The sequence below is a fragment of the Sinohyriopsis cumingii genome, chromosome 17, assembly GCF_028554795.1.
Source record: "Sinohyriopsis cumingii isolate HCF-2022 chromosome 17, ASM2855479v2, whole genome shotgun sequence".
NCBI classification, from domain to species: domain Eukaryota; kingdom Metazoa; phylum Mollusca; class Bivalvia; order Unionida; family Unionidae; genus Sinohyriopsis; species Sinohyriopsis cumingii.
Genome location: NC_142977.1, coordinates 11,557,047 through 11,579,836, shown reverse-complemented (window position 1 = coordinate 11,579,836; position 22,790 = coordinate 11,557,047). Strand labels below are relative to the sequence as shown.

Sequence of the window (22,790 nt, the reverse complement as noted above, 5' to 3'; positions counted from 1 at the left end):
ATAGTCATAGTAATATAATGTTCTAATGAATTTGAGTTCGAGTCCCGACGAAAATCCAAAATGGAAGGCGATGACGTAGACTGTAGTCAGTATAGCGCTGACGTGTCTACAGTTTTCTGTGAACCACAGAAGATAATATTCCAGTGTTTGAATTTCCGACTTGCCTTAACACTGGAGATGTCCAGGTGTTTTATGTTGTGACCAGTGTTTTTGGCTAATTATTTTGTTCTCTTCTAATTATTTGGATTCGAAGAGATTATTTTTCCTGGAAATACTTGTGCTCTAAATTAATTATTGGACAAGGACAGTTATCGAAATTTACACAGAATTCAAACACTGGAATATTATTTTCTGTGATTCAGCAAAGAACTATTGACACATCAGTACGACGATGACCACAGCATACGTCATCGCCTTCCATTTTGGATTTCGTCGGGATTCGAACTTATTTTTGTTAGGACTTTTTATTACTAGGACTTCTATTTTTTAATTCTTGGATTATTCTTGGATTGTTTTTGGACTTTAATCGTAAAATTGTAAGTTCCTTTTCTTATTTTTACCTTGTTTTTCTAGGGAAATAAATTATTTGTTAAACTGTACAAAGCTTGTTGTCTTCACTCTGTTCTTGTTATTGTTTGAAAGAGCCTAAAAAGTAACATAATATACATGGAATAATGGAAACGGGAGACAAGGTATTGGCTGAAACTATATTAAATCTGTCAAATTATGAGAGAGAGAGAGCGAGCGAGAGGGAGAGAGAAAATCTGATGTTATTTTTATTTCAGTAGAGTGGAAGTTATGACAACAAACTTGGAATTCATTTTTACCTTGTCATTAAATGTTTATCAAACCTGAATTCAGTAACATAAACAAACATACAAAGTAAAGAAACTAGGTTTTTTTAAAACAGTACACCAGAACAATTATGAAACACGAAGACTAAGTTAATGTGTAGAGCCAGCAAGACAATACAAAAAAAAAAAAACCCACATACCTTATATTAGGGTTTTACTTTTTTATTTTAAATCAGTTAAAAAAGGTATTAAGCAATATTTATGGAGTAAATGACAGAATTAACATATGGTGTGTTGAGGGTGAACTCAGAATGCTTCTATTGAGAACTAAAGCCGGAAAACCTTAAAAAGACTGTGGCATATTTTTGATGATTGAGAGCGGAATAAGGGGTCGACAACGAATTGTACTAATCCTATATATACCCTGAGGCGAATCTTTGACACGGATTGTACGGAAATAACATGGTAACGAGTACAGAAGGTCAAGGTCAAGATACTTCATTATCTACCTAGAGTCTAAGAATGTTAAGAATGGACCAAGAGGCAACTGGTGAATAAATTAGAGACAGAATAAACTACGTTGTAAATATAAGATGTCTACGATAGAAGTCAAATGAGGATTACATTACACCGTACATATATCAAGGACGATTCGGTAGCTTCAGCAAACTGATTCCGGAAGAATAACTATATAAGTGACGACTCGGTAGTTTCAGCAAACTGATTCCGGAAGAATAACTACATAAATGACGACTCAGTAGATTCAACAAATTGATTCCGGAAGAATAACTATATAAAGGACGACTCGGTAGATTCAACAAATTGATTCCGGAAGAATAGCAAAAGAAGTTGGTAAATTATTTGCAAGGGTGTAAAGTCAACTGTACCATGACTGGTATGTACATTAAAACACAAAGATAAATTTGTCACTCACCACTAAAACTTAAATTCTTATATATTAGTTTAAAGAAAAGATACACAAAATTAAATTCTATTTGTGAAAGCCTGCACCGAGTTAAATACAAAATTGAGACAAAAAGAAGCATATGATTTCGAGAAAGATTTGTCTAACTGATAAACAACGGTCTACTTTAAACAAATATTAATTCCGTTTGAGGAAAAAATAAAAATATGAAGTTTATCATTTGTATAAGACGAAAACACTGATCGTTTTCCAGGAGGACAATTATAGACGCTGGCTTGAAATTATTCCGTTTGAAAAATAATAAAATTAAAGAAGTCAATTAAACTTTAATTTAAGGTTATCAAAAAATCAATATACCATCTTTGCTTTAGCAAGTTGAACTACAAATTTGTTGACAGATTTAAATTACTTATGACTGACAGAGATTAATCGGGTATCCATGTTGAGATGGAAAATGTTTACAGTGGCATGAAGGATAACATCAAGTTATATAATTTTAGTAATTATATCTTTCAACTCTAGCAACTATCTCAAAGATAACATATATGGTGTCCCAAGCATGAACTGAAAAGAGTTTAGACTTTTTTAAAGGATGAATTAAATGGGCTTACAGTTAAGGAAAAAGGTAAAAGCTGTAAAAGATGTAAAGACAGAGTGCTAAGGAATACAAACGTGCAATGAAAAGAAGTTTTAAGTCTAAAAGAGCATTTCTTATTCAGTGAAAACGATAATTGTCAAAATATGAATTTTTTAAGGTCATACAAATGCAAATTGCATAGCATCATCAAAATGAACAAACTCATGTCAGAGTCAATAAGGTCCGGAAGAATAAGCATCTTGTATTGAAAAGGAAATTGTAAATGCTTGAAAAGTTTGTGTCTGTTGTTTTTATTTTTAAAATTTCTCCTTTCGGTTCATCAGGATCAACATGATTCTCTTCAAAACTCCGATTCCATTCTTTCTTGTTTCTTCTTTTGTCATTGATGTAAAATACATCCAAAAATTGTACTTTCTCTGAAATCTGTGTGTTGTACTTTCGTAGGACTACTCATATAGATATTTCAAAACGTCAAACGATAAACGCTAGTTTCCTTAATTTAGTTTTGTTCCTTTCTACCTCGAAAAGTTTGCCGTAGTTATCACTCATAAACAAATTACTTTTACTTTGGTACAGATAGACCATGGTCTAATTCAGTCTCGGAATGATGATCCATCATGATCACATTTCCCTCCTTCAGCATCTATTGTAAGTCTCTTTTATTGGAAATGATGGACAAACAATAACGATTGACAAACAATAACGATGGACAAACAATAATGATGGACAAACAATAACGATTGACAAACAATAACGATGGACAAGCAATAACGAAAAATAAAACTAAATGCATGCAATGAAAGTGTTGTAGTAATTTTTCTTTAAGTATCAGGATACAGCGATGTCTTTCAAAAGCTTTCCAAGACTGTTAAGAACTAAATTATTAGCAACTCTTTGACTATTAGCTCAAACCACACACACACACACACACAAACACAAACACACACACACCTTTCTGTTGCAATCAATATATTAGGACTTAGCTTTGCAATTGAGATTTGGGGAAGTATTATTTGCTTAATTTCCCATTAATTTTACAAAATGACCCAACAAAAGCAAACAAACAAACAAACAAACAAAGAAAAACAAAAGAACCGTGGAAGATGTCCGGTGCATCGCGTGTGTACGAAACGACAGTCATGCAGACGACATTAAGAATCCTCCGGCAAGCAACATGCACATTAACACCCATCACAAGTGCAGTGGATATGTACTCTTAATTGACTTGTGTGTGTGTGTTTTGGATTTTTAACGTAGCTTTAACAATTTTTCAGTCATATCCTACGATTTCTGCAGTGTGACAGTTTATAGTGATGTCTAGCACTGGGGCATCCTGTCGCAGACATGTAGTATCATGTCCCACCCAGTCACATTATCCGGACACCAGGCCGACCTGTCCAAACACTAACCTCTTAATGCTGAGCGCCAAGCGAGGAAGCTGTTTGAACCATTTTTGTAAGTCTTTGGTATGGCTCGGCCGGGGATGGAACCCACGTCCTCCCGCATCCGACTTTATAGTAAAAAGGTTGATATTAATTATTTAATTTAGGTTGACTTGGTTCTTAAGTTATACAGTAGCTTCTATGTGAGTACATGCATGAGAATCGTGCAAATCACGTGTTCCTGTTGCGTTATGAATAGAAGCATATGATCGAAAGCATCTTCCAGCCGTTTTATTTTATCAGACGGAAATGGGGCAGATATTTTAAATTTTAATCGCACGCATAAAATACCGTGTTACCTTTTAAGAATAATAACAATATTTTGTTTAGTTCTAATAAATAGGAAATACGTTGCTTGCAACCATGGAAATAACTTCAATATCTAACATGTATAAATCATATTTCAAATTTTAAAAGGGTATATAAATATAATTCCTTTATTTGAATGACATATTCATCGTAATTAAAATAGCACCATGTCTGTGTAATGTGTTCTCATGAGAGGTTGACGAGGCATAATTAAATACAAACTTGTTCTTCGTCAGATCCACCTTTTCCAATGTATAAAATTTCTCTAACTAAACCCTTTAAAATTAGTTTTATACCATTTGGATTATATTGATTTGATACAAAGCAAATCTAGTAAAGCGATAAATATCGTGATATCACTTTTGAATTCGATTCTGATTTGAATGTCTCTACGTTTTCCTTTATTTCGGTTTCAAGTACATGTGGGCTACCACCAAATATAGAGGGCATTGCTTTGTCTATTTCCGTTTTGATTTCATCCGTATCTGTTGTAAATGGCTGTTCAAAGTCATTGAAATCTTAGATCATTGGTGTAACCCTTTGGTATATTTCGTCAATACTACCTTGAACTGCACCGATGTGATTAACCACTTCATGTTAGTGATGTATTTTTGTAACACATATCTGCTTTAACATTCAGTAAATCTAATATCTTGCATAGTTTTCATTTTATTACCCAAAGTAGTAGCTGCTCCGGTGACCTAAGTGGTTAGGGCACACGCCTCGGATGCGGAAGGTTGCGGGTTCGAAATACAGCCGAGTCATACCAAATACTTAAATATGTTACTAGCAGTTGCTTCGATTGGCGCTCAGGTAGGTGTTAGGAATTGTCGGCCTGGTGTGAGTATAATGTGATTGGGTGCCTCAGTGCTAGACATCACTATAAACTGCCCAATGCAGTCGTCGTAGCGATATGACTAAAATTGTTAAAGCTATGTTAAAAATCCAAATCACACTCACACATATTTTTTACAGACAAATCAATCGTAAGATATTGTTGGAGCTTTAATCGTACATTCAGTAGCGTTTATCTTCTATCATCCTGTTTTTGTTTTGGTTATCTCTGTTAAACCAGTCAACTTCAACAACTCTAACATGTCTTAGGAAATCTCGTATTGTACGAGCCGGTAATTGTTATGATGAAATCATTCACGGGCTTGATTTCTATTGGTCGTTTTGCTGTATTTCTATGTTCAAGTCAAACAAAATTCCAAATCCACAATATCTTGTTTTCTGCAGTGTTTGTTTCTTTTTGTTGTTATCGTTGATAAATAAAATAAACTCATCATATATAATTTCATTGTCATTGATCATTACGCTTAATAAGTCGACACTGTTCAATTTACTAATGGCGTATGTCACTATTTCATCAAGCTTTAAAACTTCTGGAAGTCTTATGCAACAAATCTTATTCACAACGATAAAAGCCAAGGGTAGAGACACAACGATAAAAGCCAAAGGTAGAGTCACAACGATAAAAGCCAAAGGTAGTGCCACAACGATAAAAGCCAAAGGTAGAGCCACAACGATAAAAGCCAAAGGTAGAGCCACAACGATAAAAGCCAAAGATAGAGTCACAACGATAAAAGCCAAAGGTAGAGCCACGACGATAAAAGCCAAAGGTAGAGCCACAACGATAAAAGCCAAAGGTAGAGCCACAACGATAAAAGCCAAAGGCAGAGACACAACGATAGCTATTCTTACGAAACGTAATCCGGCTGTTGCTATACACCTTTAGCATCTGAAACTGTTTCAATTACACCTGCTGCCCAGTTTAAAACTATAATTCCAATTTGTATGAATTGACCGAGTTTTCTACAATCTGATTGGATATCAACGGTCACGTGATACTGATCTGGAATGTTGTACACTTAGGTAAATTATGCAGACTACTTTCGGCTCCCTGTTTCCTCGGAATTGGATTTGAAGCATTATCTACATAACGTTTTACACCATAATAATTACAAAAGCTAGTTCCATAAGGAACTTACAGTATTGTGAATTAAATCCCAAATAGTCATAAATATTCAATCAAAAGTCCAAATGTTTAAAGTTCGAATTGAATTCCAGTGGCATTCCAAATAAGTAACACTATTGAATGTGTTGATGTGCCTGTAGTCTCGAATGTACTAATGGCTTGGAACGTGGCAGTCTTTAGATTTATCACAGGAATATAATCCAAAATGTCCTTGACTGAATTCATTACTGTTGCAAATTAATGATTTAGTCCAACAAGCATTAATGAGCACTTTATAGTTCCAATGAGTAATTTAAATAATTGAATCCACCGAAACTAATAACTGAACACAACTATAAGACTGATTCCAATTCGAATGTTAGGATAGAAATGAGTAATCAAGTAAACAACATTAAGTATGTAAAGATAAGACACAGTACAAGATGTGGGCTAACTAACTTTCTAAAATATTCAAAGCTGTCAACAACTTAGGAATTTCCAAGTGAAAAACTAATGTCCTACACTCATATAGAATAAAAGCATGTTTACCTCCATTAATAATAATCTGAATATTTAATCTACAATCATAGAGAAATATTAGCTAAGTATCATGTTGTTTACAAAAGAAATGTCACTAGTCAGGTAGTCCATGAACTTGATTTTGGTCTAAGGTCAATTACAAAATACATCTATACATAACATACAATCATAGAGAAAAGCCATCAAGCATTACAGATGAAATATACATACCACCATTTGTTTTTAAAAATTACCAAAACAAAATGTCTTAGATCATTATCATGATCCTGTCTGGCATTCTACTCTGTTTTACTTAAAGAATCGACGAATCTACTCTAGCGAAGATGGAGCTATATTTTCTGTTGATGTGAAGAGGTTAACGAAAGAAAACTTCGAGCTACCGAAAAGTGAATGTTTTGTTGATGAAATCCACTTATATGATATGAGAAAGGAAGTAAATTGGAATTATAAGGATTAAAATAACCATGGTCGTGTATTTAAGGACGTGTGAATTGCTACCTAATCTTTCTAACACTTTTACAGTGTTCGATCTCTCAAACCAAATCCTGTTAAGTTGTGCAAACTGAAATTAATAAGATTACCAGTTGGAGTTGTCCTGGAGGGACAAGCTAGGTCACTGAGCAACAAAAGGCAAATGGTAGATCGCAATTAAATTCTATTTCCTCATGTATAGGCAAATTCACTTTGTTGTGTTTCTATTCTTGTTATATTTGTCTTCCCTCTGTTTTAAGGTCGATGTTTCCGTTTTGGTCACTACCCTATGTATTTGGGCCATATTACTCAAAATAGGCACATGAGAAGCTATCTATTGTAATTGATTATGATATTGGTACATAGGTTACAGTAGAATAAATTAACAAATTAACAAAACAAAGATAATTAGAAGAACAAGCAAGTATTTTTTTAAGTTTCAATAACATCAATACAAAATGACAGCGCAAAACATTTCAAAGCAATTTCAAGACAATCTTTATAAATGTACACAAGAATACATGCGTAGAAGTCTTTGCACCATGATGACAAGCTGTTAAATCGATGATAGTCAATGATGGCAAGGATGAGCAAACTCAATTTTTCCAGTTCCATGATCAAGGGATAATTCAAAACTGAATCTGAATCCGATGGACTTGGTGAAGTTTTAAAAGCAAAACAAAAATTAAGTTGTTTATTACAGTAGCATATGATAACTATTTTGTAAGCTTATTTGTAATTACAATAAAATGGTCCACGACTCCTATCTGTTTGAATCAATAACAATGTAAAGTGTCAGCTTTGGTTCTTGGTTTATATATATATATATATATATATATATATATATATATATATATATATATATATATATATATATATATATATATATATATATATATATATATATATATATATATATATATATATCGCGAACGACATTGAGTTGTAATGACACCGAATTTAAACAATTGAATACTTACATTGGAGACAATCTTCGTTAAATGCAAATATGAACAACGAAGGAGTTGGTAAAAATGAAGATAAAGAAAATAAAGATAAGGAGAGGGAATGAAAATGTGTTGGGCAAGTGAGTAAAGTTGAGAAAACGAAGAAGAAAGACAGGGAAATAACAAAAGGAAAGAGAGAAAAAAAAACGAGATTAAAAGTGAACAGTACTTCTTTTATAGCAAGTCATTACAAAATTGATGCAAACCATTTGGATAAACGGCAATAGGAGATGTGAAGTCAAATGGCCAAAATTCATGGTGAAATGACCAAAACGACCACACAAACCGTAATGGCAAAAGAAAATTGTATTGTTTTCATTTCAGGGATTTGTAGCAGCTCCCGGTGCCCCTTGGCCCATGCCAAAAGAATGGATAAACTTCACGGAACAGTTTACCGTTGACCCGAAAGAGTTTAGCATTATCCATGACGTAGACTGTGATATCTTGGTTGCAGCTGAAAAACGATATCAGGATCTTTTATTTGGAAAGCAGTCTGGACGCAAGGCCCCTGATCTGAAACAAGTCGAAAAGCTTCAGATAACAAGTGGAAAGTGTGAAGAATACCCTTCTATTGACAGTAATGAATCTTGTACGTGTTAACAATACCCTTCTCTAGACATCAGTGAATCGTATACGTCCTTTCTCTGGTCAATAGTGAATCATATACGTGTGAACAATACCCTTCTTTTGACAGTACTCAGTCGTATACATGTGAACAATACCCTTCTATTGACAGTAATGAATCGTGCACGTGTTAACAATACTCTTCTCTTGACAATAATGAATCGTGTACGTGTTAACAATACCCTTCTATTGACAATAATGAATCGTGTACGTGTTAACAATACCCTTCTATTGACAGTAATGAATCGTGCACGTGTTAACAATACCCTTCTATTGACAATAATGAATCGTGTACGTGTTAACAATACCCTTCTATTGACAGTAATGAATCGTGTACGTGTTAACAATACTCTTCTCTTGACAATAATGAATCGTGTACGTGTGATTAATACCTTCTCTTGACAGTAGTAAATCGCGTAAGCGTGAACCATACCTTGCTCTTGACAGCGAAGAATATTCTACACTTCTCTTGACAGTATTCAATCGTGTTCATGCGAACAATACCCATCTCTTTACAGTAATGAATCGTGTAAGTGTTAACAATAATCTTCTCTTGACAGGAATGAACCCTGTGCGTGTGAACAATACCCTTCTGTTGACAGTACTCAATCGTGTACGCGTTAACAATTCCCTCTCTTAACAGTACTCAATAGTGTTCGTGTGAAAAATACCCTTCTCTTAGCAGTATCGAATCATGTGCGTGTGAAAATACCCTTCTCTTGACAGTAATGAATAGAGTACTTTACGTTTTCGCACACTAAATACAATGTCAAAAGTAGTCATTCAGTTTTACATTATGTAAATATTTATGTTCGTTGTTTATAAACGAAAAGTGTACTTATTCATTTTACAGGTTTTTATTATAAAGGAAGATAACTACAGAACATTAACATTTTAAGAATATGATTTCAATTGATTGATTGTTTCGTGATCGATTGTGTGAACACTTTTGGGTCAAACACAAGTCTTTTAAAGATGACTCTAAACGTTGGGGAATAAGCAATCTCCTCAGGTCTTTCTTTTCGGTTTATAATCTAACTTGTGCACTGGGTGATGTTTACACTGAACAGATTGGGTATGAACTCTGTATTAAATTGATCAGTAAGTAGGGCTGACTGTCAATCAGCAGCATGAACTCTGTATCAAACTGATTACTAAGTACGGATGACTGTCAGCCAGCAGATACCATTGGCACACTTTAAACTACAATGGATAAGTTGTTCACAATTTACAGTACAAATAGCGAAGCCTATTTGTCATTATGTTTTCCTTGTGCCATACATAGTACAACGCGAGATAAAGACTTAATGAAGTTGAAAGTACTCAAGTTCATGTAGATATCAGTTATAAGTCAGGCCCTCTCTAATAGCTTAATTCCAATTAAGTGTAATCTATACTAATTTAATCCTAATTAAGTGTAACCTATACTAATTTAATCCTAATTAAGTATCAACAGTAGTAAGTAGGGATACATTACGTACAATGGAAATTAGCATTACAGAGACCCCTGGGTCAGATTACGTACAATGGAAATTTAACATGGCGAAAAATCGTGGGTCAGATTACGTACAAGGGGAATTAACATGGGAATAAATCGTGGGTCACTTTACGTACAAGGGGAATTTAACATGGGGAATAGAGTTTGGGCTTGTTTAGGGACAAGGGGAATTGAATATGGGATTTTTTTTTTTAAAAAAATTTTTTTTTTAAGAAAGGGGTAGGCAATTCAAAAGTCATTCTCTTTTCGAGAAATATGGCTGGCCCTGAAAAGGGCCTTTGGGTTTTTCTTCTTCTTCTAACTTCTTAACTTCTTCCACCATCCTCTTATTTTGTCCATCATTCCTTTCTTCTTCTTCTTTTCTGTTTCCGGCATCCTGTCCGAGTGACCCATGGCCCGGAACTTCTCTTGGATTTTCATCCAGTTTGCGTTTAGTTTTTCTAGTTCTTCCTTTTATTTTCTATTTTCTTCTTCTTTTCTTTCCTTTGACCACTTTTCTTTGATCTTCTTGACCTCTTCGGTCAGCACATTCCTCATTACTTCTTCCGCTTTCTTAAGTTTGTCTAACCCCCACTTCGCGAAAGACCAATCTGTCCATTCTACAATGTCTTCTAGAAAGCACCTTGCACTCGTCACATGAACTATCGCTTCTTTTAACTTACCCACTTTCACATACGGTGGGTTAATTAAACCTCTGATTCTCTTCTCCTCATCCTCTATCATTTCTTTTACAATATTTACGGATAAGTGGAGGCTGGTTACTTGTCTTGAGACGAAGTCTTTTGTCACTGCATACCTCCATTCCTGTTCAACCCTTTCTGCTACACTCAGTCCATCCACCATCCAATACCAACTTCCCATAAGATCGTTGTATAAAGCTGAAGCTGCTGGCATCTTCTTGTTTGCTTATTCTGTAGAATGGGCTCCAATGGCCAACACTGTTAGTTTTATACTGAAAGCGCGGACGTGATGGAAAACATCCCCCTAAAAACATAAAATTGATCTTACCTAGATCATGACCAAACAACGCGCGGACGTGAAGGAAAACATCCCCCACTTTTTCTCATTTCATATAATAAAACCCAAACTATACTCTCCACATACGCTAAGAAACCCATAATCTACTATTCACACAAACATACCTGAGCTCTTACAAACACTAACACACAAACACATACCCTCACACTATTAAAAAAAGAGTTAGTGTTTATATTCACACTACTCTACCTACACACACACATTGGCAAATGGATCGTTATTTCTTTTCTAGAGTATTGGGGGTAGCCCTGAAAAGGGCTGTTTTTTTAAACTCCAGATGCACCTATCTAATGATGGCACCTTCCTGGCCTGGCGCCACACACGCATCTTCTTCCCCAGTCTCCTTTCATCTTTCTTCTGGGGAGCGCAGAGGGAGGATGATTCGCTTCATCACCCCAATCCTCTGTCTCGGGAATATTGTACGACATCCTCTCTCCTATTTTCTTTTCCTCCTCTTCCCTCTGTCTTCTCTCCTCCTCTTTCTTCTTTATTCTTTCCTCTTCTACTATATCCTCCGCGGCCAGTTCATTTAACATGCGCCTGACATATTCCAGATGTATCTGGAGTTCAAGAAGTTTGCTTATTCTGCTATTCATTCTTGTGTTGATCAATCAACAAGGGTAGCTAGACTGCCCAGCGAGTTTCAATTTATAGTGAAAGCGCGGACGTGACGGAAAACATCCCCCTAAAAACATAAAATTGATCTTACCTAGATCATGACCAAAAAACAACAACGCGCGGACCTAAAAGAAACACTCACTTTTTATGCTACCCATCACTATTTTAAAATTTTTTATAAATCACTTCAATAGACTATTTACATACACAAATCAATACAATCTAACCCCAAATCTACACCTCAAACACCAAAAAAACATTATTTTAATCTACTATCCACACCAACGTACGTGAGCACTTACAAACACACAATCCTATACACAATCACATACCCTCACATTTTTTTAAAAAGAGTTAGTGTTTATTTTCACACTACTCTACCTATACACATTGGCAAATGGATGGTTATTTCTTTTCTAGAGTATTGGGGTAGACCTGAAAAGGGCTGTTTTTTTGTTTGCTATGGCAATCTTTTTTTAGTTTCTAAGAATGCGATGTCCTCTGAGGATAGACTTTCTGGCGATAGGTCTGCTTCTTCGGAAAGAGAAGAAGAACTCTTTGGTGTCGATACGACAATCGACAAAGCCTCTGTCAGCTTCAGGTTGCTGCTGCTGCTGTTGTTGTTGTTGTTGTTGTTGCTGCTGTTGTTGCTGCTGTCTCTGAAGTCTGTACTTCTCTGTCCATTCTTCTTTCTCCCTGTTCACTTCTTCTCTGAAGAGCTCTTCTATCAGGTCTTCAGTGACTTTTAACATTCTCACATTCTCTGTTTCTTCTGGCTTCGGTATCAGACTGTGTCTGACCCTATGCAAATTCACGTAGGCTTCGTTGAACTTAGCTAGTTTGGAGCACATCTTCGTAGGAGGATGAGTCGACAATGGATGGTTAGACTGGAAACAACCCCGGTTCTTAAAGTCAAAGCGTGGACGTGAAGGAAAACATCCCCCACACGGTTTTCGAGCCGCAACGTTCAGTGAGTGTCATGAGAGGGATAGTAAGAAATTAAAGAGCATGAATCCAACATTCTTATAGCTAAACAAAAGACAAAGGCATTTTTTTCAAAACACAACATAATTTATTCAAAAATCACTTAACACTAAACGACAACATTTCTAACATTTTTAACAATAACCCAACATGATAACATCAAACATTTTTTTTCTTCAAAAAAATGACAAAGATTATTCTCAATTCAGACTCTACTTTAAACAGGGCTGACAACGTTGTGATTTCCACTGTTGGAAATCATTAGGCCATTGATGGACACTACGTTTCCTAGCTTGAGACAAAAGATAAGCATAATGGTCACAAAACCATCGATCTACTTTCACATCATTTCTTGAAGAAGAATTAGGATCGAAATGAGTCACTAAATGTTCTAAGGAATAACCCAGGCTGCGATGATGCAGAAAATACACACAATATTGTCCACACACCAAGGAATCTGTGCCTTGTAATTTCACATTATTGAATCGGGTAGTCTGAGCATTTCTTCTCATAAAGTCAACGATATCGTCTTCCAAAGGGGGCAATCCGTACGAATCGAAATATTCCACACATCCTTCTTGAGGAAAGTAGACGGCTACCCAGTGGGTTCCTGGAAGATGACTGTCGTCCGTGTTGATCACGTAAGCTTGATGGTCTTTAGGTTTGCGATGAGGGAGTTCATCTTTAGCACAGACGACAGGATTCCAAGAAGCCGTATACGAACTGTGGTTCAAAAGGTAATAAAGTTCCCAGGTATCCATTTGTGTGTTTTTTTTCTTCACAGGTAATAATAAGTCGTCAATTCGATCCTGACTTTTTGCTTGAAAATGTCTGACAAATAACCGTTTCTTCGTTTCGTCTCCTCACTCTGATTCAGGAGAGCTTCGATACGATGGATCTCTTGAGTGGTTAATGGTGGACAAGAATGTTCACGCAAGTCTTTATACCACTGATGCAACACGTCTTCGTCCGAGATGAGACTCCAAGCTTCGTCCAGATACTCGTCCAATTTTTCTTCTTGACTCAACATCAGGCATTTATCGTGTTGAATTTGACTGGGATGATCGTTTTGACATCCATAGCACTCTTTCTTGATCAATTCCGTCATTTTTTCGACCAAGTGTTTGGCAAAACAGGAGACTAAATGGGCTTCTTGTTCTGGCCATCTTGACTTCATCATGATATCTTCTTCGTCTTTGTCTTGGGATTCTTCTTTCACAGTCTCCTCACATTTCATCTCTAAAGTTTCTCCACTAGGTAAAGAGGGATAACAGTCTTCCATGGCTTCTAGTAATCTAGAATGACTTCTCTCAAACTGTTGATTTCTATGGTATTATCGAATTCTGCATACAGGATGACGTTCACCGTTTCATCAGGGTCTCGGTTTCCAAACTGAATTTCCACACGAATCTGGCCAGATTTTATAGGGTGGAAATGTCCCTCGTCGCTGCCTTGGTCTGGAGTGAAATCGAAAGCCCACAAAGCATAGCCTCCTGCATAATCCTCGTACGTAATGCCATGACTGGTGTTGGTTCCTAACTGTCCGGTGGCTTCGTACAGGGACAAGTACGACCTCAAATAATTCCCGTCACCAAATTTAGGTTCGAAAGGTCGGGTGCACAAGGTCTTGCCATCGCGACTGACTTCGATCTTGGACACGCCAAAGTGTCGAAAGTTAAAAGGATTTTTATCGACAGCTCCGTTGAAGGCTTCATTCAAGACCATACCAAGGATCAAACGTTTGGGTAGCTGTCCTTGGAACAGATGATCTTCGATCATAGATCGCTGTCCCCTAAGAATGGTGAAGGTTTTCACTTCCACTCGTCGGATCGGATACTTGGCGGTCGTTCTGCTCAACGTCTGACTGATGTCGTTACCTACTTTAGGTAACACTTCCACACGTCGCACGTAGAGTCTGGCTTCTTGGATGACAGTTTTGTAATCGTTAGCATTAGACAACAGATGGAAAGCGGCACTGCTACGATTCAGTCTCAGGCGGACATCCACTCCGTTTAGCAAATATTTCTCTTGCAACCACATGTCCAAATGCAAACGATCCATCAGTTCTAAACTCTTTCCATCTTTGATTCTGTCTCTTCGTTCTACAAATCCATCATTGTTGTCTTTGGTTGTATTAGTTTCGAATGTTTCAAATTTGCCTGCTTCGTCAGCTTCCCATACCACACAGGCATTGAGATGAGTGTTCTTGGCGTCTATTCCGTACGTCAAGAGATTTTCCAGGTACGCTCGATAAGGGTAAGTATCCATGCTGCTACTGACTAGTTTGTTATTCAAGTACAAGTCCACTCCGTTAAACAAGGAATGCATGAAATTGTTGACGGGAGCTACTGGCTCAGTGTCTATAGCATTTCCATCCTTATCTTGAACTTTGACTTTCAAGTACAAGTAACTGCTATTCAGATCGATGTAATCTTCGGGCTGTCCTTTGATTTCAAACTCGATGGGAGCGGAATCGGTCAATGAGGAGACGGGATGAAATTCCACCCACTGGGATTCTTGCATGGTCATCATGGTGGGTGGCATGGCAAACAGATCCAGTTCTGTCTTGGAACAGGCGCAAGACTCTCGGTGCGTCATTTTTTTTTGTTGCTGTGTCTCAATAATCGAAAACGTCTAAGTCTCGAACGGTTCTTCTTTTCTTGGCCTTTCTAGCTTGAAGTCTGGTGAAAGGGTGTTTTCTGCGTCGTCTCTTTCTGCCTTGTCCTTGCTGAATGCCTGACTCGGTAGCGTGCAGGGCATTTATAGGTGTGTCTCGTCGGCCCAAAATGTCTTTGCCCGTTTGCAGCAAGACATTTTTGCCAGCCCTCATGAAGGCTTCTTTAGGGTTTTGTTTGTCGATGATGACATTTTGGAGAAATTCTTTGCCTTGCGTCAGTGCCGCATCTTTCAAGGCGTGCAATCCGCGTGTCACCATCGGTTTCAACACCGGAGCCACCGAACGAAAGGCCGATTTCAGCATATCTCCTAAACCGTGTCCTCGCTGTCGAGCAACCCCTCGGTACACTGGATACATGACTTACGAGTCGTGAGAGAACCGTTTTCTAAAATGGAGTTTCACCGTGACTTTTCCTTTGGTGAATGCAATATTTTGTCCCAAATCTCCTTTTATAGTAATGTTGACCGTGTCCAAATACGACTTGCTGACGGGCAAATAGTGAGGATGGACAAATTCGCGGTGGACGTGGTAAGTGTTTCCACCTTCCTCGTCAGCGTTCGCGGCAGAATCTACTTTGAAAGGAATGACACGCAGTAACGGTACGGAGGTGTGTCCCACCACGTTGTACTCCACCACATCGGAATACACGAACATCAAATTCAGTCCTTGGTTCAGTTCTACTGGGGTACGAAATAACTTGCTAAAAGACTCGTTGTCGTAAACGATGGGTAATTCGTTGTTATTGAGTATGGTTGTTCTCATGTTCATGTCTCCGCCCAACATGTCAAACAATTCAGGACAAAATAAAATGGACATGATTTTACTCCGCTCAAATTTCATCGAGAAGCGACGAGCTGCTTTGTGGTACTCCATGGTGACACTTTTGTTGACATTCTCCAAAGCTCTCTGAAACACGCCATTAAACCTGGTGGCTATGGTGTTGACCAAATGTTGACCACTAAAATAATAGCCTGGGGGAATGAACAAGTGATAGGTGGTGTACTTTTGATTTTGTAAACGGGTTTTCTTGTCATATTTGACATTCTTATCCATCTCCTCTTGCAATTGCTCGTCATGAACTTCCACATTAAAAAAATTTGATTGGGAAGGACACTGAGGACTTGGGTGGGGTGAATCATTTCTACTAAAGCCACTTCCCAATGGGCTTCGTGATCTAAGGGGATGGCCTGAGGCAATTTGGTCGTGTAACAGCACAACGTGTTGTGGGGAAACACCTCCATGGAACTGTCACTGGGTAAGGTTAAGTAAAATTGGTTTTGGTGACTCATAATTCTAGAGTTCTGTGGTTGTCCGAGGGGTTACTGGACGTCAGAGGCGTGTCTCCGCCCAAAATGGGGTTCTGGTTGTGGTTGTTGTTGGAGTGGTGACTGGCACTGGCACTGGACACAATGTTCCCGTGGTTCCCGTTCGAGGAGAATTTCAGGGAGGGATTGGGAAGCAGGTAACCGATGCAACTGCTCAATAAAATGGTCCACAATTGTTTGTCTCCTTGTTGCAAACTCAAATTGGCGATGGCTGCCCCGATGACAGAATACACCACGAAGATTTGGCAGAAAAAGACGATTTGCGTTTTAGGCACACGTTCTCCACACCACACCCACAAGGGTTGTTTTTGTAAATCTTGCACAGAAGAACTAGGTGAAGGAGGAGTGGTCGACGTAGCTACGTCTGCTGTGTGAAAGGGCATGATGGTCACTTCTTTTTATAGTCGATGACTTGCGAAACGTCGATCCAAGAATCAAAACTGGGTGGATATCCTTTCCAACGTACTTTGACTTCTTTGACACGTCGTTTGCCCACTTTACAGGTTCTGCGTTCGAGAATGCTTTCAATGTCGTACACGTCGTCTTCTTTTTTGGTGACACGTTGTAACTCGGGCAAATAAAACGTTCCTTTGAGCACTTCTCCGTTCATGTCTTCCAATTTATAGACGGTAGGATGACGGCCATGCACTCGTCCAGTGACGCGAAACAATTCGATAGTCCAGTTAGGTAAGTAACCTTTGTCGAAAGTGCGTTTGGTTTTGCCAATGCGCACCCAATCTCCTACGGCCAACTCTCCACTTTTCTTGGGGATAGCCCTCGTCGGGGACGTACCAAACAGGCGCTCAAACACCAACACTTCGTTGTCGGGAGTCACGTCTTGCGGGGCACGTCCGATGCTTCGATGGTAAGATTGGTTGTACGCTTGCACCAGGTGAGGTAAGATGTCGATGTACTTCAGAGTGTGGTGATGCGTAAAATATTTCCACATGCGTTCTTTCAAAGTGCGTTGAAAACGTTCCACGATGCTGGCTTTGGTTTCGGGATTCTCGGTGGTAAAAAAATGAATGTCACGTTTCTTTAATTCTTTTTGGAAAGCTTGGTTCAGAAATTCGGTACCTTTGTCCGTTTGCCATCGAAGAGGGTGACGACCGCTTTGTTTCAACACCCGTTGCAGAGCTCGCACTAACTCGCTGCTGGATTTGGAAGTCAAGGGCACGACCCAGGCAAATTTGGAAAAGACGTCGATGACACAAAACAAATATTTGTAGCCACGATTGTAGCTGGCCAAATGAGAGACATCGGCTAAATCGGCTTGCCATTGATGATCGATGCCTTCCACTCGGGTGCGACTTCTGGCAAACTTGCGTCGAATGGGTTTGTGTAAAGTGTAGGTAGCTTGTTCTTGTAACCATCGTTGCACTTGAGGTAAACGGAGACTTTTCAGTCGCCTTTTGGCAGCACGATACCATTTTTGAACTCCTGCGTAACCTGCAGGATGGGAGGGATCGTAGTAAATGCTGGCTAAGACTTTTTCCATTTTTTTGGTGTGTTAATATGTCACCCACTCTTCGGTGATGCTACTTTGGGTGGGTCGAAAGGGTGGTTTAGAAACGGATTTACGTGTCCGATGGGCTACGGGAGTAGAAGTCGAAGGTAGTGGTGGTGGTGGAGGTGGCAATGGAATGGCTTTGGTCTTCTTTTCTTTTTCCACTTCTGGTTTCCCTTCTTTCTTTTTCACTTCTGTCGAAGGAGGAGTGGACATCATCTTTTTAACCCAAGCTTTCATTTCTTCTCGTTGGGGTGTGGGGGACGGGGTCAACAAGGATGCTGCAATCTTACTCGAAATGGGAGCTGCTGACGGTGTTTGAAACACTTCTCGCATCTCTTCTTCCTCAGGTCTTCGTGGGGTAGCATCTCTGGTGACCCCTGGGGATGGTAGTAGTGGTGGTGGTAGTGATGATGGAGCTGGACTTTTCATCAAGGTCTTAAAATCTTTCAGATTGGGTAGAGCTGTTTCGTCTAAAGCTTTCTGGTGAAAGAGTTGCAGTCGTTGCAAGAGTTGACCGTACTTTTGCGATTTTTCTGTTTCGGACAAATCTTGGCGATCCATCAAGGACTGCAATTCGTGTTGTAACTGGGACATCTCACTCAAATTGGGATTGGAAGGTAAATGCGGGGTGCGTTGTTCTTGCCACCGATGATATTCCATCCATCGTTTGTAAGGTACTAAACCTAGTTTTCGTCCTTCCATGGGGTTGTCAGGGGTCGATTCTGAGATCTTGGGACTTCCGAGGGCCTTTTTATCTTGCTCCCACCAGTCCTCCCAACATGGTTCCCAAGACTCCTTTCAGTATGGGGCCTAACAAGAGAGGCAAAATGCCTCCACGTTGGACCAACATCTTCTTCTTTTGACGAATGGGAATTTTCTTTTGAACCATTTGGCGAAGAACGTGACGATGTTTGCTTAAGCATTGTTTCTGGTGTTTGGACAAAGGGATCGTGCCTTTCAAGACCTTCAAACAACATTCACACACGGTATTGATGACCTCTTTGGAGGCCGATTGAATGAGTTTTTTTCGTAGAGGTGGAGAAGCTTTGGACAGGACAGATAACATGTCCCCATGTTTGACTAAACGTGGTGGTAGTCCTTTCCTTTTCTTTCCTTGGGGTTTTCTGGAGGGTGACATCTTTGAGTCTTCAGGAGTGCCAAAAAACACTGATACCCCCGACTTGGCCACAGGCCTTTTTTATACTGGAACGCGTAGCCACTGATTGTCTTTACGTCGTATCAGTTTGAGGACAGGCATGACACGTCGTGCAGGGGTACGCAACGGACTAAATCGAGCCAGTTCTTGCTTGGACAAATCCAGTAAACTTTGTAACATGCCCGATCTTTCTTGGACTTTGATTTTGGGAGATGGTACTTTGTGAGCAGCAGCCACTGCCACTAAATTGGAGGGTCCTGCCACTGGGGAAGTTCTTTTTGGGGTCATCACCGGAGAAGTTCTTGGTGTAATCAACGTCTCCAAGTACTCTTCAGTTCTTGGTGTCATCAACGGAGAAGTGGATGAACGTGAGGATGCCAGAGACGCAGTCACTGCCGTGGCAGATCGTGGTTTGCGAGTGTAAGGTTGCGTCCTGGCCGAAGTGCCTCTCTTGCGACTAGTTTTCTTCTGTGGGCTTTTCTTTTTCTGGGGACTTTTTCTCTGTTTCTTTTTCTGGGGGCTTCTTTTCTTTTTCCGGGGTGGTGGTGTCTGATCAGAGGAGGGTCCCGCCACTGGAGAAGTTCTCCTTGGGGACCTGGTCTTTTTCTTTTTCTTCTTGGGGCTTCGTTGGACTTTTTTCTTGGGTATAACTTTGGGGGCATTAGGATCCCATCTTAAGAGAGAGCGAATGATGACTCCTCCTAGAGTACCGCTCCCTCCAGGTTTCAAAATGATTTGTTTTTTGGTTTGAGTGTCGATACGGGGATCGGACAGTTGGACCAAAGCGACTTTGTTTCGATCGAAAAAGCGTTTGGTTTGATGAGGAATCTGAATGATTCCTTGGAGTATTTGACGTGCCGTCACCGTGAACCATCGTAAGACTTCTTTGAGACTAGCTTCTAAGACACGAGCTCGTGTTTGTGGATTTTTTTCTCGACTGATGGCATACAAGGCACGAATCAATTTTACGGGAAGATGCGACTGAAGGGACGTCATGTTCACACTGTGTGAGACAGACGAAAAAGGTCTGAGGTTTTTATAGATTTTTTATGTGGAGTGAAATTAAGTCGAGGACGGAGATGTGTACAGGACAGGCCCTCCGTCTTGGCCCCAGTGGTGAAACAAGTGGGTACGAAATCGCAAATCCTCGGGAGTCGTAGGTTTCAAATCGACGAGTAAATAGGCGTGTGGAGTTTGAGTGGCATCGTCGTACGCCTGAGTCAGCCAAGGCGTTCCTAACTGATTGGCTAAGACTTGCACTTGCGATTTATCTCGAGGGCTTTTAAACAAGACCACGTAATGCGTATTGAGACTGATGGTGCGATGGGCTTTACTTTGTTGAAACAAATTTTGGGTGATGTAAACGACACTGGCATTACGGTGATGCCCTTTGCGCGTGAACCACAGTTTAATTTCTTCTTAGTCTTCTCCTAACATGTCGTCGAAAATGACCAAATGGGTTTGACGAGAGTCAGAGACGATGCCGTCGTCTTCTTTAGGAATGCCTTCCACAAACACGATGGAATCGCCTTGACTTTCTTGCAAGAGGCTGTACGCCGATTGCCACTCTTTGTAACACCACACGATCCGCTGAGGTGGTCGATCGATCAAATGATGTTTATGTTCGATCAAACGTTTGACGAATTCGGTTTTGCCTGAACCGCTAGGTCCAGCAATGAGCATGTTAAAGGGATGGCGAAGATACAAAGCCTCCCAACTGGCACGATCTAAGTGTTCGTCGATGACTTTGACAGTAGAGGAAGAGGGAGCAGAGACAGCAGAGGTAGCCATTGTGTGAGAAATGTCACTTGTGACACGAAAACAAACAAGACGAGGGTTTATATACTTTTTTCAGAACACGTTTATTGAATGTTTTTTTTTCAAACATGAATACGAAAGACAAAAATACATAAAAGCCAAAGGCTTAAGTACAAGGATAAAAGGCACATGATAACCATTAACGTGGAATAAAAACAAGTGTCTGTACAACATGTTTTGGGTAATGTTCTAACCAGTTCTATAGTAGGGGGTAAGGTCACACAAGTGTCCTCCCGAAAGGGTCTTTCAGGCCTGTCCACGACAGTCCCGTCCTGGGTGATGGGTTCTTCTGGCACCGTCACTAACACGGGGTGAAAAGTAACTTTTTTCCTTGAAAAACTCTCGTGCATACAGGGCCACTTCTTGGGTCCAAGCCTCAAAATCCCATTCTTTCCAGGCACGGACATCTGTCCAATGGGGATGTAAGTCACAAGCTACACACACATCGTCATACACGTCTTGGGTAGCTAAAAGTTGACGAATCTTTTTTTCCCGTAGAGGTCGAGAAGTATCCAGATGAAAACGCAAGGCTTTGAGCAAAAGGAGTTTTTCGTGACCATTTGAGGCCATTGAGGTGGTAAGTACTGATCGTAAAGAGTCCACAAAGAATCGGCTGGTAAACGAAATCCCAGAAAACAAGTCACTAAGACACACACCACTTGTCGACCCAAATTGAATGGATACAGTTCTTGTAATAATCGATGGTAATGATCCACGGTTTGAATATGGTCATTGAGTTCCTTCCACGGAATCTGTTCAATGACATGTGACATAAGTCGTGGCATGGCAGCCTGTTTTTATATTCTCTTTTTTTCGGATGCAATACACGTACTTTCTAGCCAGAGATCTTCGTTCTCCAGTAGGGAATTTAAATGTTACATACAGTAACCGAAACGTCAGAGTTCGTTTAGAAGTTTCGTCTTCCGCTAAGCAGATTCCACATAACAAATGTTGGTAATCCTTTAACTCGTCTTCCTCAATACGTTGCAGTAAGTGAATGTCGAAGTAACCAAAATTATGAACATGTACATCATTGGCGACCTCAAAGTTTTGAACAATGTCTGACCACTGAAACAATTTCTGATGAATCAGTTTTCTTATACCATTCAGGTACCGGTGGTTAAAGATCTGGTGACGTAACGGATGCAATTGTTCTTTACGTTTGACTTGTATTTTCACCAGCTTTCGGTAAATCCTTTCTCTCAACTCCTCAGGCAAGCCCAAAATATTCTCTTGTAAAGTATCCATAAGTATATACACTGTTTTTGGAATCGTTGGGTGGTGGCCAATAGCCTCGTTTAACTTTGTGCCTAATGTAATATCCACTCATAATCAGTCTTCTTGTACTTTGGAACAGAGCATAATTTAAAAACGGTTGAATAACTTTGCGTTTGCGTTTCACTTGTATTTTGATCAATTCTCGGTAAATGCGTTCTCTCAACTCCACAGGCAAAGCACGAATGTTCTCTTGTAAAGTATCCATGAATAGGTCATACTAA

General features: G+C 39.3%; 1 protein-coding gene across 1 annotated transcript in view; it reads left to right on the top strand.

Annotated features, from left to right (window-relative positions):
* The window catches only part of LOC149777746 (beta-hexosaminidase subunit beta-like), a 114,604-nt gene that overhangs the window by 2,678 nt on the left and 89,136 nt on the right, over window positions 1–22,790 (top strand). Inside the window, exon 2 of the mRNA XM_089938794.1 lies at window positions 8,368–8,632. Coding sequence (XP_089794920.1) covers window positions 8,368–8,632 — 265 coding nt within the window. The remainder of the gene's footprint in view (window positions 1–8,367; window positions 8,633–22,790) is intronic.